We start from the raw sequence: 18,021 nt of genomic DNA on the forward strand, positions 1-18,021 counted from the left end.
CTCATGTTTCAAATGAGGAAACTGGAGTTCAGAGATGTCTAGGAATTTGCCCAAGGCCACATGCAGTGCGTGGTAGATGTGGGAACCTGGAAGCTCACACTTTCTCCACCCTGACTGCTTCCCACAGGCACTTCTGGCTATGAGGCAGGTAGGCAGGAGAAAGAAGAAGTGCCACCTTTAAATAGTACAGCCAGAAACTTTCAATTAAAAACAACACTTTGAAGTGTTTGCTTATAGATGAAAAACATATTTTATATGGCAGTCCCTCAGACACCGGGGAACAGGTGGCTCTTCTTTTAGAGTTTAGAATGAACCCTTTCCTTCTCCTCAGCATTTGTCATTGAAATGAGAGTTCAGTGGAGCATGGTGGCACAAGCCTGTAATCCCTGTAATCCCAGGAACTGGGGAGTCAGAGGAAGGAGGATGGCAAATCCAAGGGCAACCTCAGCAAGCTAGCAAGATCCTGACAAAATAAGGACTGGGGTCATAGCTCACTGGTGGAGCAACCCTGGGTTCAATCCCCTGTATGGCCAAAAAAAAAAAAAAAAAAAAAAAGAAAGATAAGAAAAGAAATAATACCAAGTGAATTACTCCATAAATATCCTTGGCTCTTCATTTTTTTAACAAATAGTCGAATTTCTAGACCTGGACTCAAATATTACTTCTACCTATTGGCAGTTGAACAGCCTGAAGCAAATTATTTCATCTGAGTCTCCATTTCCATGTCAGGAAGTCAGGAATACAATGTTTATCCACATTTCATGAAGATTAAATGTAATGTGTAAAACTTGGAGTGCAGCACCTAACACAGCAGGAGTGGTGAAGACACCTCACTCCTGCGAGACCTTTACAAATGATTGATTAGGAAGCTGTTTGGAATTCTTACTATGAGCGTGGTGCTGTGTAGATGCATCATCTCAGTTCATCCTCACAAACATTCCAAGATAGGTATACTTGGCCTTGCATGCTCCAGTGTTCTAATGGGTAAACAGAGGCCCACAAGCCGTGAGGACCATGTCCTTGTCCCAATCCTGTTTGATCTACTTCCAAATGCCTTCCCACTGCCAATTTTCCATCTTATTTTTTCCCCATCTTATTTTAAAGAATAAGATTATATGTCCTGTATGATTGTAATTATTTTTCTCTAATTTTATTTAATTTTTTCCCCTACAGTATAATTCAAGATTACCTCTCAGCTTAATAGCTTTCCTTGTGAGGTGTCTTTATAGGTGTCTACATGCATGGTAGGGGCTAAATGGCCATAAATTGCGAGGCTCATCCACATGATGGCCCCTGCTTTTCATTTCTCATGTGCTACTAATCATATAAACATACAAACGCCCAGCTGAGTTCAGTGTCTTTTAACCATGCCCGCCATTCTGAATACTTTTATTTCCTTATATTGACAATTATTTGACACCTTCCTATTCACACAGTGTAATTAATGGAAAGTAGAATAAGGAAATTAAGTTGTCATAATTAAAGATCAGAGGAAACGCTACTCAGTCCTCTAAGTGAGACTTTAAATTTAGATTATTAGAACTGGCTGCTGGTCTTTTGTCTGGGAAATTTGTGTTGCTCAGTAGTTTTGCATCCATTCAAATGAATGTTGTTGTTGCTTTTATTTTCCTAATACAGGAAGTAGTAACTCCCATTATTCTATTAAGCTGTTTCCTTTCCAAGACGCTTTTGCAAGCTGGGTCTGCTTATTTCCTCTGCCATGATGGTCTTACATATTGTGTGTGTGCTTTCCAAAGCCATTTAAGCCTTGATGGAAACTATTAGCATGTTGGGGCAGCCCGAACAGAGCAAGTTACTTAGTCTTAGAACATTCTTTCCTCTGCAAAGAAGCTTTCTGTCTTGTATGATGTTGTGTGCTGCTAATACCAGTGATTTTCACAAGCGGTTTTAATGATGGACTGAGGGGGTTGGGGGTTTAGAGACAATGCTTTGGAGTCCTCATTTCTGGACGTGAATTCAGACGTGGCTTCTTCAGCCAGCATTTGGAAACAGTTCCATCAGATGCCGCCCCATCTGCATGCAGCCTGCCACACCTCTTTCCCTCACTAGGCCTGAGCAGGTGTTCATGTCACATGAAAAATGCTGTCACCCCTGACTTCCACGAATGCTGTTGAGTTAAATGTTTTCAGCTGAGCGGTGGACTTCAAACTGATCTTGACAATTCACCTCAACCCTCTCGCCCAGGTTGAGGCTTTGTAGTCAAACTAAGGAGAGGATTCATGCGCCCTACAAATCTAACAGTCACACCCAGGAACTAATTTGCAGGGGAGGGAAAGGGACTGATCTGATCTGTCCTCCATGATCTTTCCGAGTTCCCTAACTTAGCCTCTTTATATCTTCAATGTGTACCATCTTTAGAGAGAAACAAGTTCCATATGTGGTGTTACTTTATTCCTTGCTCTAGAGAAGAGCATTTAGCTTAGCTTGATCTAAAAATTCCCTCAAGAGATGCCCTTTGAAAATGTTCTAAAATTAAACATTTTGACAGAAAAATGGAAATTATAAAAAATGATAGATGATTTGCAAAATATCAAATTCTAAAACAAACTTTTAAAACAAGAACTTCTGTATTAAATACTTCCCGATATATTATCTGCTTTTACTATAATAACAATAAATATTTCCATTAATAAATACTAGTATTGTGAAGACTTTAAAAAGAGAAAATGTTCTAAAATTGATTATGGTGGCCATTGTACAATTTTGTGAACATGCTATACATTATTCACTTATACACCTTAAAAATATCCAAATTCTGGGGTTTGTGATCTATATTTTGGTTAAGCTGACGTGGGCACACAAAAGAGTCCTTGGTTCAAAATTCTCATTTTTCATAAACAAGCTCACATGCTCATAATAATTTTGCTTGTGGTTTTATAAACCTTTCATATTATTCCCCTGGGTCTTTACATATCCTAGCTAAAGAGAACTAATTTTTTTTTTCATTTAACCTTTTGCACATTAATTAATCAACCAACAAGTATATATTTAGCACCTCTCTCAAACTTCAGAAGCCAAATTGTTATAGGGACAATGGTGAGTAGGAGGAGAGGCACAATTGTCACAGGAATTATTAATAATAAATTAAAGTAGCAATTGGAACTGCAGCCATTCTGTTGGGGAAGCACAATAGTGTCTTAACTGTGATTGTGGTGACAGGGAGCCAACAATTGAGTCCCTGCTAATGGCCCAACAGGGGAAGGGGTTGAAAAGAAGGAATGAGTGGTTTACATTACAAAGGGATTGTCTGAGAGCTGCTCAAGTGTGGTCAGGAGGGGAGGTCAGGCTAGAGACAGAAGGGATGATAACCGTGGAGCTGTCAAGGGCATCTCAGGGGTTTAAGCAAGGGCTGTGGCAGTTCGAAGCAGCCGGCTGAGGCAGACATGTCCTGGCCCTGCCTAGCGTTGATTGATAAAAAGGAAACACAATGAGAAGATAATTGAGCAAACCAGGAGGCCTGGGCAAGTGTCACAGAATCTGAAAGTGAGTCCTGGGAGGCATCAGAACCTTGGCTGAAAATATTCCTGGCTTCACTGTGACCAGAGTTGGACCATTCTGTAGGGAATAAAACTGCTGTAAAGGGTGAATGTTTGTGTGAATAAAATGCTGTGATTGGCAGTTCTATTGAAAAGAGCGCGTCCTTGACGTCTGATCAACTCCTGCAACTGCATATTTCCAGAATGTGTGTGCGCACACACACACACACACACACACACACACACACACTTTTACCAGTTGCTGGAGTAGATAAAAAAATCTTGACCGTCTAGACTGAAGTTCATACTCACAGTCTTATTTGTTCCAACACTGTCCTTTGTAGCATTTTTCCCTCTGGTCCAGGCTGCAGCAAAGGATCATGGGTTGCATTTAGTTATTCTTTATAGAGAGACACATCGAGCAGAAGAATATGATGAAACGAATGGGGCAAATGTTAAATATTGATGACTCTGAGTAAAGGAATGTCTCGCTGTGTGACCCTGCCGGCCTCTTCATCCTGGTCTCATAACACTTGTACCCTTGCCAACTACATCACAACCCCAGAGGCAGCCTTTTTGTTCCTTAAACAAGCGAAAGCCATTCCCACCTTTGGACCTTTGCATTGGGGGGCCCCTCTCTTATCCCTGAGCTGCACAGGACTGTCTCCTTGTCATTTAGCTCTCAGTTGAAATGTCTCTTCCAAGAGAGAACAACCCTGCTCCCTGAAGTAATGATCCAGTCACTTTCTAGTCCTCTCTTTTAATTATCTGCCTACGCCTATTACTAGCTGAGAATTCTGTCTTCACTAGTGCATCCAGAACAGCACCTGGCACTTGGTAGGTGCTCACCAACCAGCTGTTGAATGGATGTGCTAATTTAAATGTCCTGAAGGAGGGCATCATTAAAAATGATAGTGATGCCTTATAGATGGGCATTATGCAAGAAAATGCTTCAGAACTCCAATCAGAGGACAAATGCTCAGAAAACCTTGATCCTATGTTACAATATAGGTGAATAAATGCAGAGAGATATAATCATCTTACATTCTCCACTATAATAAACGTTATTTATTATGAATACTTACACTGATTATTTTGGTTAAGAGGACCTCTACTCTTCTACAAAATATATAGATAACAATGATTCCAATATCTAAGTAGGATGAGTACAAAAAAAAGGAAATGTCTAAAAAATAACAACTCATCATTTTAAAGGAATGAAAATGAGTAATTTTTATTTTCTGTATTTTTTGCATATGGATTTTATTATTTTTCTAATTAAAAAAATATTTTAAGAGTAAACAATACAAGATAGATACGGTCAAGTATTAATAAGACACTAAATGCAGATTGGAATCAGAAGGACTCTTGAATTTGGCATGCTTAGTGAAGCTTTATGGAAAATAGTAGTAATCGATCTGGGCTTTGAAAAGACTCATAGGACTTTTGAGGGAGGAGACCCGAAGAGGAACAAAAATAGTAAGGGAGAAACCAGCCGACTGTGGTGACAGGAGGAGACAGGACTAATCAAATGGAAAGCTGGAATTGGGTTGGAGAGTGTGGATAGTGGGGTTCCAGCTGAGAGAGGAAGATAGGGTCACATTTTAGAAGATCTTTAAAATCAGGTAGAGATTTTTAGATTAGAAGTAAAAATAAATTAGGAACTATTGTAAGTTCTTGCAGATAAGGGTTAACAGGAAGGCTTGAGTGGGGAAAATTTCTCTGTGCAGGGCATAAAACAGAGCTGGCAGTTAGCAGGATATAGCACCAACATCCATCTGGTGTCCATGGCAGACTCCAGAATCAGTCACAGCTCTGCTCTGCCTGGACACAGCCTTAGAAGCCTCTTCACCCAGGCTTCCTGTCAGCCATTACTAATTCATCCGCATTGGCTGTGAAACTTGCCTGAACCTTCTGTGATTGTCACACTGGAGATGTGAACCATAGGAAGGAGAAAAACAAGAGAGATGAAGGCCCAAAGAATTAAGACATTATATTCTAGGAATGTAAGAAGGCTAAGCATCTCGAGATGTTTCTTTTGTATTCATAGGTCTGTATTTTAATTAGGGCCAGAAATAGAGATCTTTTTGTATAAGTCATTACTCCGTTGTTAAAGAAATGTTTTGCTTTTTCTTTCCCACTCCTTTGTCACTAGTATACAATCTGTGGGCCCTTGCTTAAAAAAAAAAAAAAAGAATCGTTCCTTAAATATTTAATGAACCTTGAAAACAGTAACTTTGACAAATGATGTGAAAAAAAAAAAGACTCACCCATTTAATCTACAAAGATTTGGGCCCACCTGCTCTGTCCATTTGTGGGAGTTAAGTTGTCAGAATATGTTTAGACACTATTTTGGGGCTTTTTTTAAAAAGGTTTTGTTTTCTCTATTTTTAACACAGTTTTTAGATTACAAAATAGCAAACAAAATTAAAAATAAAATGAAGTTGTCTCATCTTTGGTGGCAGTGGTAGAGGAAGTTTCGACTCTGTCAGTGTGTGGGCTGAAGGAGAACAGAATGTTTATCTTAGCTGCATGTCGAAGTTGGAAAATAAAGTTAGCAATAGCCAAAAGGCCTTCTTTTGAATAACTTATCACAAAAGGGAAAACATGAATCTAGTGGCAAATCATCTCTCCTTTAAAATTGCTTGCATTGGGCCTGGAAATATTGTTACTTTGCCATATAAAATTTCATTTCTGTGCACTTGATTGGTTCATGGTAACCTCTCAGTACCTTGATTCAAATGTTGGGTCTCAGGGACCAATGGCAATTGGTTTTTATTGATGACTTTTTGTTCTTTTTTCTTTTTTCCTTTCTTCTTTTTTCTTCCCCCTCTCTGTCTTTATCTATGGCTCGTGATCCAGAGCTTACAAGACCCTATGAAAAAACTAGTTGAGAAAGAAGAAAAGAAGAAGATGGCCCAGCAGGAAAGCACAGAAGCAGCAGAGCAGGAGCCAAGTCAGTAAGTCAAGTCAGCCCTCTGTCTCCTGAGGTCTTTCTTCCCATGGGTGTGGGCAACACAATCTTGTCCACACAGTTCTGACGGGGTCTCAGCCATGTAGCTTCCTCACTTCTTTACCTTGAGGACAAGCTCCCTCAGCCCAAGTTCCTGCTAGACCTGCCTCACTTGTCCCATTTTGAGACCCATTTCTGGGGTCCTCAGAAAGGGCACATTTGTAAGGAGTTGATTGAGACAAGAAAGAGCAAATGTCCACATACTGTCTGGCTCCCTGTCTTGTGGCCTCAGCCTCAGCTTCATGTTCTTTCTGGCTTCTGTACCCTATCTGGTCCCATGGTCACCACTGTTCACAAGATGCTGTGGTGGGGACCCCCCCACACACACTGCCTGGGGCCCCGATGGCTTTTCTCCCATTGAAGCTGATGATGTAGGAGATTGCCTTAGGAATGCACATAGCATTGCCCTACAAAAGTGTTGGGTTCTGACATTTTGTTTTCACTGCTCAAACTTTCAGTTTTCTCCTCTGTGAAGCGGGGAGCAGCTTCCTGTGCAGGAAGTGAGGGCCCATCCCATCTATTACCTCTTTACAAGCAAGGCGCCGCCTGTTGTTATAAATACCCAGATGAACTTTTCAACATAGGTGGCACACCTATCCCACACAGTGAGGAGGTTTAGATGTGACTCCATGTCATTTTCTATGGAGATATAGTAGCCTGCAGGAATGTAGTTAATCTCTGAACTGGCTGACCCAGGAAAGCGAAGTAGATGACATTGCCTCTATCCACCACTATTCCTTACACACACGCACACACACACACACACACACGATTTAGGTGACAACTTTATGGCAAAATGGGATTATATTTTTTACTCCATCTCTGAATATAATTTCAAACATAGTTTTGTATCCTATAGAATTATTTGCTGTCCTTGTAAAAAAAAAAGAAAAAAAAATAATTGCTGTCAATATTAGCTCGTTTTAATTTCAAAACAAATACTAGAAAATTTCTGAGGTGCAAAACAAAGACAAATTTCAATTTTTCATCATCAAACAGATGTAGAATATGATCTAGATCTAGTCCAATTGACATTTTAAGGGAAACCTATTCCTGGTAAGGGTAATAATGGTAGCTACTATTTGGTGAGCACCTACTGCATGCTAGGCACAGTGCCAACTGCTTTATTTGTTATTCATTCTCATACTAATCCTCCAGGTAGGCCTTTCCCCGGTATGTTTAGGAGGGAGGTGAGGCTGAAAGAGGCTAAGGGACTGCCCTCTGCCCCTTGTGAAGTAAAAGACAGAGCCCAGAGCAAGTCTCAGCACTTTCTTTTCTCCATATAAGATAATGCAATAAAAATAAAGCACTAGCCATTATTCAGAATAAAACTACTACCTAGGATTTTTTAATTCATTTTAATTAATTTCAGGTTTCTCAAAAATGATTGGAAATTTAATAAGAATTTTTTTCAGAAATATCAGGTAAAAGTGAACCACAGTGCTAAGAGGATCATTTGGAGGAACCAAAATGGTCTCAGGACTGTAACGTGTCTGTCCTTAAAGACACTGGAAGAGTTTGAGTAGTTGCCTGTCCACCTGGATTTAGAGTGGTGCTGTTGTGAGCCTTCTGTGGTCTGGCTAATCTCCTGAGGTGACCTCTTCATAACACCAGGAATCAGAATAAACCACTGCTGGGCCATCAGTTTTTTTTTTTTTTTTTTTTTTTTTTTTACTGTGTTTTAAAAGTAATAATTGTATGTATCTCTCTTAGTCATCCCTAATTACCCATCTAGATATTTACAGAAAATGTGCCTTATTAGGAAACCAAACTCATAAATTAAGATGTTACAGAATGGAAAACAAAGCCAGCAAAATTTATTTCTCCTTTAGAAAATATATAGCATATAAATGACTCTGTGTGTGTGTGTGTGTGTGTGTGTGTGTGTGTGTGTGGTTATAATTGAGGTAAAAGATATTGTACTGAAAATCTGGCTGTATCATAACTATAATATTTGCCAGACTTGATGACTGAAAAAAAACAACAACTTTTTTTTTTTTTAATTTTAAGGTTAATTTCATTAGAGGATGAAAACCAACACAAGGAATCCTGCAGTTTTAAGAGTAAGTATTGATTTTCATTTAGAATTGCTTCTGAAACACTACCTAATGCTCAACTGCCAACTCATTTTCTTTTTGGGGAACTCCCTCTAGGCCTTTCTTCATTTCCAATTGAGAAAAGACTATATGGATTTGCTTCCTGCCATTTCAGGATTTTTTTTTGGTGGGGGAATGCTTGGGATTGAACCCAGGGGTACTTTACCACTGAGTTTTGTTCCCCAGTCCTTTTTATTTATTTTGAGACAGGACCTGGCTAAGTTACTGAGGCTGGCCTTGAACTTGTCATCCTCCCATCTCAGCTGCCTGAGTTGCCAGGCTTATAGGCCTGTGCCATGGCACCCAGTGCAGTTTCAGTTTTAAATGTTTAAATATCAATGGTGTCAATCAACCCCATGGCATTACTGAGAGACAGTGTATATTTTGAACCTGAAAATAGTATCCTTGGTCTCTCCAACAGCAGCCCTTCTGAGAAGTAACCACAAATGGGCCTAGCAGAAAGCTCTCTCTTTCCATAGAAGACAATATGATTATGATATTGCCTTTGCTTGTTCAAACTGTCATGTGGGTGCAGAGATAGTTTTAGCAGGGTCACATTACTACGTGGGGAGGGTTTGTATGTGGGTGTTGGCCATTATTAGGGACAGATAGGGAGTGCCCCGACTCTGTTCTGTTAGGCAGGTCTTCAGGCTGCCTGTTGTGAGTGGCACCAGCTCCCTTGGGTTAGGGAACAGGGTCAGAGCTTTGGGAGGTGACACCATGAACAGAAAAAAGCCTCCAGCTTCTTCTGTCTCCTACACTACTGCCAGCCTTCGTTGGCTCTTCACCTCATGAAGGCGTAGAGGGGAAAATCACAGTAGAACTAAGGTGATATAAGTCTGAGCCTTAAAACAAGGACTCAAAAGCCTCAGAGCTACAGGGGAAGGTTGTACAAGTTTTATGAAGAGAACTGAAATCACCGGATCCTGTGCTATGGCAGCTTATCCAGGAGGTGGCAAAGCAGATTCTAGAACTTTCCCTCTGTTTCATTCTTCTCCTTCTTCCTCTCTTTTCTCTCTGTCTTCCTTCAACTTTTCCAATCACTTGCCTCAACTATATTTTTCTTCCCCCACTTCACATCTTCATTTGCTTGTCTCCTATCTGCCTTTCAACAGATTAAAAAAAAAAAAAAAAAAAAGAAAGAAAAATATCAAAAAACAAGGGCAGCCCACTGTTGGTCTCCAGTGCCTGGCTTCCTGTCATCTGCTCATGTGTGTGAACCTTCACGTACTCAGAACTCACAGACTGCTTTGTGTGTGTGGCAGCTGGGTACAGGGATCTGCCTCTGTGCCAGGTACAGCACTGGGCTCCTGGCAGACCGTGGTGTACCACACATAATCAGGCCCCTCCAGGATGGGGCTTACAGTCAAAAGGGGAAGCAGATGGTAGCCTAATAATCACACAATCGGGCAACTACAACTTTGGTAAGAACTACAAAGGAAAACTGCAGGGCTCTGGGCACATAACAAAGTTGCCTCACCTATTTGAGGGGATCAGGGGCACACCAAAGCCAACTACGATTGCAAGACTTGTCAAAGCAAAAGAAACAGCCCAGGCAAAGGCTATGCTCCAGGAAGGACCACGCAAAGGTCAAAGAAGAATGATATTCTAGACCCTGAGAGGGTGCAGCAAATGGTGGAGAGGCTGGGCCTGACCTCCCTGGCCATGGAAGGGCTCTCTGTCTGTATCGATCCAAGCTTTCCAGCCTCAGTAACCCTCAGTGGACCTACAGCATGCATTATTAATGTTGTGGGTCATAGAATAGGATAAACTTAGTTCTGTGGTAAACTGTAACTCCAGTTTATTATATTTGTATGCAAGTTAAAAATCTATACAAATTATATATTCATACAATATGTGACTATACATATTGTATGAATATATAATATGCAAATATAGAATATGCAAATCTTCTTATTCCTTGTACAGTATAATTACATGTGGTATTTGCATAATATTTTGAGACTGCAAATGTCTGTCACCTTGTTTATATATACACAGGATGGAATTCATTATAATGAAGTGGCATCTGCCTTGTATTTTGTAACCTGCAGAAAGTCTAATGAACATATGGGCAAACTGAGTTCTAAGGTGGTTCTATTACATGTGCACGGGCACACACATATACACAATTTATTGTTTAGAGCAGTTTTTGGTTCACAGCAAAATTGAACACAAAGTACAGAGATTTCCCATTTGCCCCTGTCCCCACATAAGCAGAGCTTCTCCAACTGTCGAAGTCCTACACCAAAGAAGTGTTTGTTATAATCAATAACTCCACATTGTTTTACATTTTATGGATATTAAAAACATAAAAGGACATGTATCTACCCTTACAGTATTATACAAAATATTGTCACTGCCCTAAAAATCCAATGTTCCACCCATTCATCTCACCCTCTGCCACGCTCTTGGCAACCACTGACCTTTTTAGTGACTCCATGTTTTGACTTTTCCAGAATGTCATATTGTGGAACTTACACAGTGTGCAGCCTTTTCAAATGGGCTTCTTTCACTTAAAGATCTGCCTTTTCATCTTATCCAGGCCCATGTGGCCAAAGTTCATTGGCAACATCAAGTAACAGCCAGTTAACTTAAGTCACACATTTGTCCACAGAAGGAGAATTGTTAGGCCTGTGTCTGTCATATCATTTTGAGGGTTATCCACCAAACAAAGCAGAGGTTTAGGATTAATTCTACATTCATTGAGAGCCAACAACTGAAATAAAACATAATCTGAGGACCCCTGTTTCTGCATGAGTGAGTTTATGGGTGCTATTTCTTCCTGAAGCTGTGCATTTGCCAGTACTGCTGTCGTCCATGCATGCACACAACATTCTGAGTTGGTGATGACCAGTTGCATATGTTTGCTTACAGGTGAAGAAGGAAAAAGTATTTTATCTGCCTTAGACAAAAGCTCCACACATAATGCATGTTCAGGTAATCTAGATTAAGGAAAATGTAATCATTTTACTCAGATTCCTTATAAAATGACACTAACTCATAATTTTTCTTTCCCCTCCTCTGAAGGACCTCTGGATGAATTATTAGACATGAAACCTGAGGAAGGTGGTAAGATTTATGCAGTTCTTTGAGGCTGTGATTTGTTTAAGTTTTAGTTCCTTTTTTATATGCAAGAAAATATAATATTTATCTTTTTATGCACTCCAAAGCAAAAATTTTTAGGTGACAGTCTTTATAAATGACCTTAAATATGCCCAAACACATATTAGTTTGTGCTGAGCTGCCATTGTTACTATAGTCAATTTCATAATGTTCAAACTACTAAAGCTAAAAGTTATATCAAAAGTCACATACTGTCAGAGAAAACAGTGGCTATGTGAATATGGATTATGGTTCTACCATAAATGGCCTGTGTGGCCTTAAATACTTTGCTTCATATTTAAACTCTTTACTAAGCCTCAGTTGTTCTCATTTGTAAATGGAACTGATAGCAACAATCTTGCTGGATTACTGTCAGGATTGGAGCTCAGGTTTGTGAAGGGGTAGTTCATGATCACTGATACAGAACACTCTTGATGTTGAAACAGTGGGACGAGGGGTTTTGTATAGGGCTTTGCTTTGCTGCCTTTCCACTGAAACCTCCAATGAACACAGGAGCAAACTGAGTTTTAAGGCTGTTCTAGTTCATGTGCACACACATGCATGCATGCACAGTTTTTGATTCCCAGCAAAATCGGACACAAAGTACAGAGATTTCCCAAGTGCCCCTGCTCCCACTTAAGCATAGCCTCTCCCACTGTCAACTTCCTGCCCTGGAGTGTGTATTTGTTATGATCAGTGGACCCACATTGACACATCTTTATCACCCAAAGTCCACAGGTTGCATAGGGTTCACTCTTGCTGAAATACATTTTACAGATATTAAAAACATCAATGGACACATATCTACCATTATAATATTATAGAAAACATTTTCACTACCATAAAAAATGTAGAGGGAGAGTTTGCCTAGCTAAGTCTGACTCCCAGGTTGACCAGCCTTAAAATCCCTTACTGTATAAATCCTCAGGAGAGAATGTAGAACCATGGATTCAGATGTGACTCTCCAGGGCCGAGTGATCCCACAAAATTGAGTGTGCTTAGTTTGATCATAGCCTTTGTTTTCCATCCTACCAAGGGTTTCCTTTTAATGATTTACCCAGGTTCTAAAATGTTCCTGAGATTCGGAGTCAAACATCAGAGCATCTTTGTCTTGGTGACTGGGACACAGTCTGCCCTGGTCATGCAGGTTTTTTACAGGGTTGAAATAGGCCAGAGTCATCCAGTGGGCCTCAGTTAACTGGGGTAGATGACTCAACTCACTCTGAGCTTGATGTGGATTTAATTCACAAAGTGTGAGAGGAAGAAAGTCTCTGGGAAACAGAGGACATTGATTAAAGATTTTTCAAAGGTGAAAAGCCAGGCTGGGGTTGGGGCTCAGCGGTAGAGCGCTTGCCTAGCACATGCGAGGCACTAGGTTCGATCCTCAGCACCACCAAAAATAAAATAAAGGTATTGTGTCCAACCACAACTGAAAAACAAAAATATTTTTTAAAAAAGGTGAAAAGCCACTATAGCTCTGGTGTTACGTTTCCAGGGCTTGGTGTGCATAAACCTGAAAGCAGAAGTCTGTTTTCTTATTATCTTACTGCAGGCAACATATTGTGCAATATTTTTTGAATGTCTGTGCATATTTAATCAATATGACTAGTCATTTGTAAATGCTGATATTATATCATGTAATGAAATTAATAGGTAAAGAGTGCAGATTACCATACATGCTTCCGTGTTTGTAAAAATGTCCTCTTCTTGGCTTAAAAGTAGAATATTTTGGTGGAATGAAGATGTCTTTTACAAGTTATTATTATTATTTTTTGGACAGGGATATATTTTAACTTTACCAAAATGATATAAAGAGAACAGCAAGCTCTAGATACCCACCACCCAGTTTCACTTAACAAATGTATTTGTAATCACACATACACTTCAGCTTGTTTTGATAGACTGACATTCCTCCCAATCTCAAGATTTTGTTTATGTCATTTGTTCTTTGACTTTATTCTTACCCTATATAAATTTGTTATTTTAATAGATTAAACTTTTGAATAGGTAGCATATTCACATTAAAATGAAAATAATAATAAAAATGGTATTAAAACACTCGCTCCCATTCCTATTCCCCACCCCACCCCCATTCCAATACTCCCAACCTTGGCACATCCTGCCAATGTTTTCTGTACTCAGACACAGTAATCATGACACTACATCCTCATATTTTCCCCTTTCTTAGAAAAATTGGTTCTTGACTTTGGGTTTTGGATTTTTTTTAGAAAACTTGATAGTAATTCTATAACCCTAACCCACTATCCAGCATTTCTTCATAGAATTAAATCAAAATGTTTCTGCCTGAGATATATACTTACTTTTGTAAATCTCTCTGTGTGTGCCAAGAGAGATCGCAGTAAGCTGGGTATCCTCCTACTCAAAACAGCCTCCAAACCTCATTGGTTTACAGTTACCATGTTTGTTAGTTTTGTAGAATAGAAACTCATATCCTTTTTGGGGACAAACAGTGTAATTCTAAAGATGCAAATACAAACATGCTCTTCCCTAACATGTGTACTTGTTCTCAGGCAGAAGTACTGATTTGCAAATCTTCTAAATTGAACAAAATGTCACATAACTCCTGCTTCCCCTTTGTCACGCCGGCCCACAAGGCCCTTCTCTAGGCATGAGTTATATGTCCCCACTGTCTCTTCTAGTTGCCAACCCATAGGGTGGCATCAGCTTACATATTAATGTGACCACTGGTATAAGTATCTTCTCTCAGTGTTCAGAGAACCTGTGGTGGCCAAAGAGAAAAATACTCATTAATCTGTTGACTTCCACATGTGTGCCCTGTGAAACACTGCCTGAAGACCCAAACCCTGAATTGAAATACTGATTATAATATGCAAGATATTAAATAGTCAAGAGATAAAAAGAGCTTAATCCAGGAATGGCTGGTTTTATAGGACTCCAGGCTACAAGCTCTAGCACCCTGCTGCTTTGGGGCCGGTTCACTCCCAGTGGTAATTCTGCCAGACATAATGGCTAATCTGGGGTACAGTGTTATCAAAAAGCAGACTGCTTATGACAACAACAACGACTCTCAAAGCGCCACTACCCAGAAAATTACTGTAAGTTAGTGTCCTAATGAAATTTGCTTTCTCCTACTAAATGGTAATGTAAAAGGGAAACCATTATTTGACCACAGTTCCTAAAAATGTTTTAAATGAAGAAGAAACTTAGTGACATTTTTGAGATACTTGAAAGTGGCTCTGAAATCACTTTGTGTAATACACGTGAAAATCAGCTCAATTCAGGAATTATAACATGTAGAAGTATTGGTGTTCCTCAAAGTTTGGCCAAGAGAAATAACTAGCATGTAAATGAACAGAATATATATATATATATATATATTTTTTTTTTTTTTTAAAGACAAGATTTGGATAAATTCAGTTCGCCTAAACCTTATCACTTGACCTTCCCTAAAAGATCCCTCTCTAGGACAAGACTACCTACTCCATTTAAAACACAATTTAATTGTTCACGTTGGAATAACATATCTGTCTCTGTTACTCCCTTGGTTACTACTTGGGATTCTAAACTCTGGTCACATATCAGAACGACAGTTCATTCAGTCGCTACCAGAGGTCTGGGTGAGAACCTTTGACCTGTAGTAATCATACCGGTTTCTCTCTCAGCACTTTGCTTCTCCTGAGTCACTTAGAACTGTCTCGTGCAGCCTTCGTATAGTCAGACTAGGGACCTAATTGCTTCTTCACACGCAATAAAGCAAGTACTAAGCTACTAAGCTCTTTATCTTTCCTCATACACTTGTCCTCCTTCCTGCCTCCCTCCGTCTGTATTCTGGGGTGTTCTGCTGGTTTTGTCCTTTCATGAATAATGACATACTTTAGGTTTGGAGGTTTTTTTTTTTTTGAGGTGTTGGTGATGAAACCCAGGGTCTTGCACACACTAGGCAAGTGCTCTATGACTAAGCTATGTCCCCAGCTCAATAATGATACACTTTTACAATCAAATGCTGTTTGTACTTAATAACCATGTAGGCAATAGTGGTCTACATAAATTTATCACTATCAAGATTCTATAAAGACTCATCCTAGCCCCACGTGTCTTGTTTTTCAGTGAGACTGCTGGGTTGCCAAGATCTAAGACTAAAAATGGAGGAATAGATTGGGGGATCAGAACAAGAACTTTTTTAGTGCCTATTCAGGCCTAGCACTATGAGACTGTTGTTTCTTTTCCTTTTATTTTTTAGAGTTGGTAAGGATGGTTCCCTACCTCCCCATACCTGTTCTTATACTCTGTGTTGTTGTTGTTTTTTTTTTTTTTTTTTTTTTTTTTAAGCCAGAAGTGGCTTTCTAGAAGCAGCAGTCTAGAATTCCAAATAAGAACAGTTTGTTACCAGAGTCTTGTGTAATGAAGAATATTTTTCTGGTTAGACATTTTTTGTAAGGTGGTTTCCTACCCATCTTCCCCCATTCTCTTTTGGGCGATGTGAGGATGGTGTTGGTGTTTGGGGTTTTCATCGGCACTGCAAGCATGTGGCCTTTAAGATTAGTCATCAGGTTGAGAGTGGGGGCCAGGGAGAAACCCAGAGAAGTGACTCTTCCTGTTTCACACACAGATGAAGGTAAAATAAGTGACATTTATCTGTTTGTTTTCCTAGGCTATCGTTTTCAGTCTGTGTTGCTATGTTTCCATCTTCTGTTTTCCTAATTTATGCTGAGGTCATGAAACTCAGTATGACTTCAAAAATAACACCTGTACCAGCTGTCACCGGTTTCCCACACTGAACTCAAGAGCTGCCTCTGTATTTGAGTTCTCAAGAAATAGAGCCCATTGGTTCAGGACGGGTTCTCCTGGGGAATGTTTTCCCAGGGCCTGGGGCTCTTACTTCTGAACCTGGGCCATGTGTGCTGCGGGCCTGACGCATGGGTCTGCCAGCGCTGTCCTGCCCCAGTGCCTGCATGGTACCCAGCTGCCAGCAGAGTCCTCTGACCTTTGAAATTCTCAGCACTTTACAAAAGCTTGGCAAAAGCTTCTTAGTAGTTTTTGTATGAGATACTAAATGGGTTTTTAAACAAAAGAAAGATACCACAGTGAGAAAATTGACCTTTAAGTCTGGGGTCCATGGTTAGATTATCAGTAACATTATGTGACCTTCAGCAGGTCATCTAACTTGGGTGTCTTCTTCCTCATTTGTAAAATGAGTTAAAGGAAATGGTTTTTAAGGTCCCTTTTGGATGCAAGAAAAAAAAAAGAGAGAGAAGGAGAACAGGAAGGGGAAGGAGAAGAAAAATAGAAGAAGGAGGAGGAGGAAGAAGAGGAGGAGAAAGAGGAGGAAAAAAGAAAATATGATTTTTATTGGGAGAAAACATCAGGTCTCACACAGGAAAGCAGGAAAGTGCATTTGAGCAATGGTAAGCAGACTTTTGCCAAATTGGGCTTCCCAGGAGAATGTTGATATACGGCTGAAAGAGTTTTATTAGAGCTTGACTGTGGAGGTCCTGAATGCCAGTATTGGGAGTAAAAAGGAGCCACTGAAGGTTTTTGAATGAGGGAGTAATCTTACAGTCATATTGAGCAATGGTGCACAGTAGGAGGCTGCCTCATGGGGCACCAGAAGCCCCTCCAGTGGGCAAAGCAGAAGGTCCCTCTGCCCCAATTTGTCATCAAAATTGAAGGAAGAACATGGAATCAGAGCAGAGATTTGGAGATTTTTAAAGATGAGTTTGGAACCATGAAAATAGATAAGATCTCTGATAGAATTGTAGGGAAGGGAGGCGATGGTTTAGGATGAAGGCTAAGGGCTACCAGGGTAGGAAGAGGCAGCAGAGAAGACTGCCCAAGAGGGCCACCGCATTGGGACTCCCAGGAGATGATCACATTTCCAGAACAAGGTAGCACTGCAAAATGCTAGAGGTCTCAAGGCCTGAAAAACGGAGTTTGGTGGATTGGCCTTTAGGATCTCCCCAGTAACCTTCCAGAGAGTCACTTCAGTGTAAGCATGGGGATGGGAACTTAATTGCCAGCAGCTGAAAAAAAAATAGAGACACAGTAGAATAAGTGACCATGGAAATGAGAACAGCAAGGTTAGAGGTGGCCGACAGCAATATCAAGCCAAATATTGATTATCACTGGCCAGAGGAAAGAAGCCCTGGAGAAGGAAAGGCTAAAGCTACTGAAGTAGCATATTGGTAGGAGCAGGGGAAGCTTCCGGAAGGAGGGGGGGAGGGCATGGAGAGGGCTAATTTCAGAAGGGCAGAGAGAATGCACAGAGGGTCACAGAGTTGGAGACAGAGAGGTGAGCCTGTGTGTGCGTCATGTCTGTCAGCTTTTATTT

At 40.2% G+C, this 18,021-nt stretch overlaps 1 protein-coding gene across 13 annotated transcripts in view; it reads left to right on the plus strand.

Annotated features, from left to right (window-relative positions):
• The window catches only part of ICA1 (islet cell autoantigen 1), a 146,035-nt gene that overhangs the window by 111,166 nt on the left and 16,848 nt on the right, over nucleotides 1-18,021 (plus strand). For 7 of the 13 annotated variants that reach the window (XM_081287229.1, XM_081287223.1, XM_081287224.1 and 4 more), the window contains exons 9-12: nucleotides 6,360-6,457; nucleotides 8,521-8,573; nucleotides 11,484-11,546; nucleotides 11,637-11,678. In XM_081287229.1, coding sequence (XP_081143355.1) covers nucleotides 6,360-6,457; nucleotides 8,521-8,573; nucleotides 11,484-11,546; nucleotides 11,637-11,678 — 256 coding nt within the window. The remainder of the gene's footprint in view (nucleotides 1-6,359; nucleotides 6,458-8,520; nucleotides 8,574-11,483; nucleotides 11,547-11,636; nucleotides 11,679-18,021) is intronic. The other 6 variants (XM_081287233.1, XM_081287230.1, XM_081287226.1 and 3 more) reach the window with 3 other exon arrangements.

This window comes from Spermophilus citellus (genome assembly GCF_964194105.1).
Source record: "Spermophilus citellus genome assembly, chromosome: 3".
Classification (NCBI taxonomy): Eukaryota; Metazoa; Chordata; class Mammalia; order Rodentia; family Sciuridae; genus Spermophilus; species Spermophilus citellus.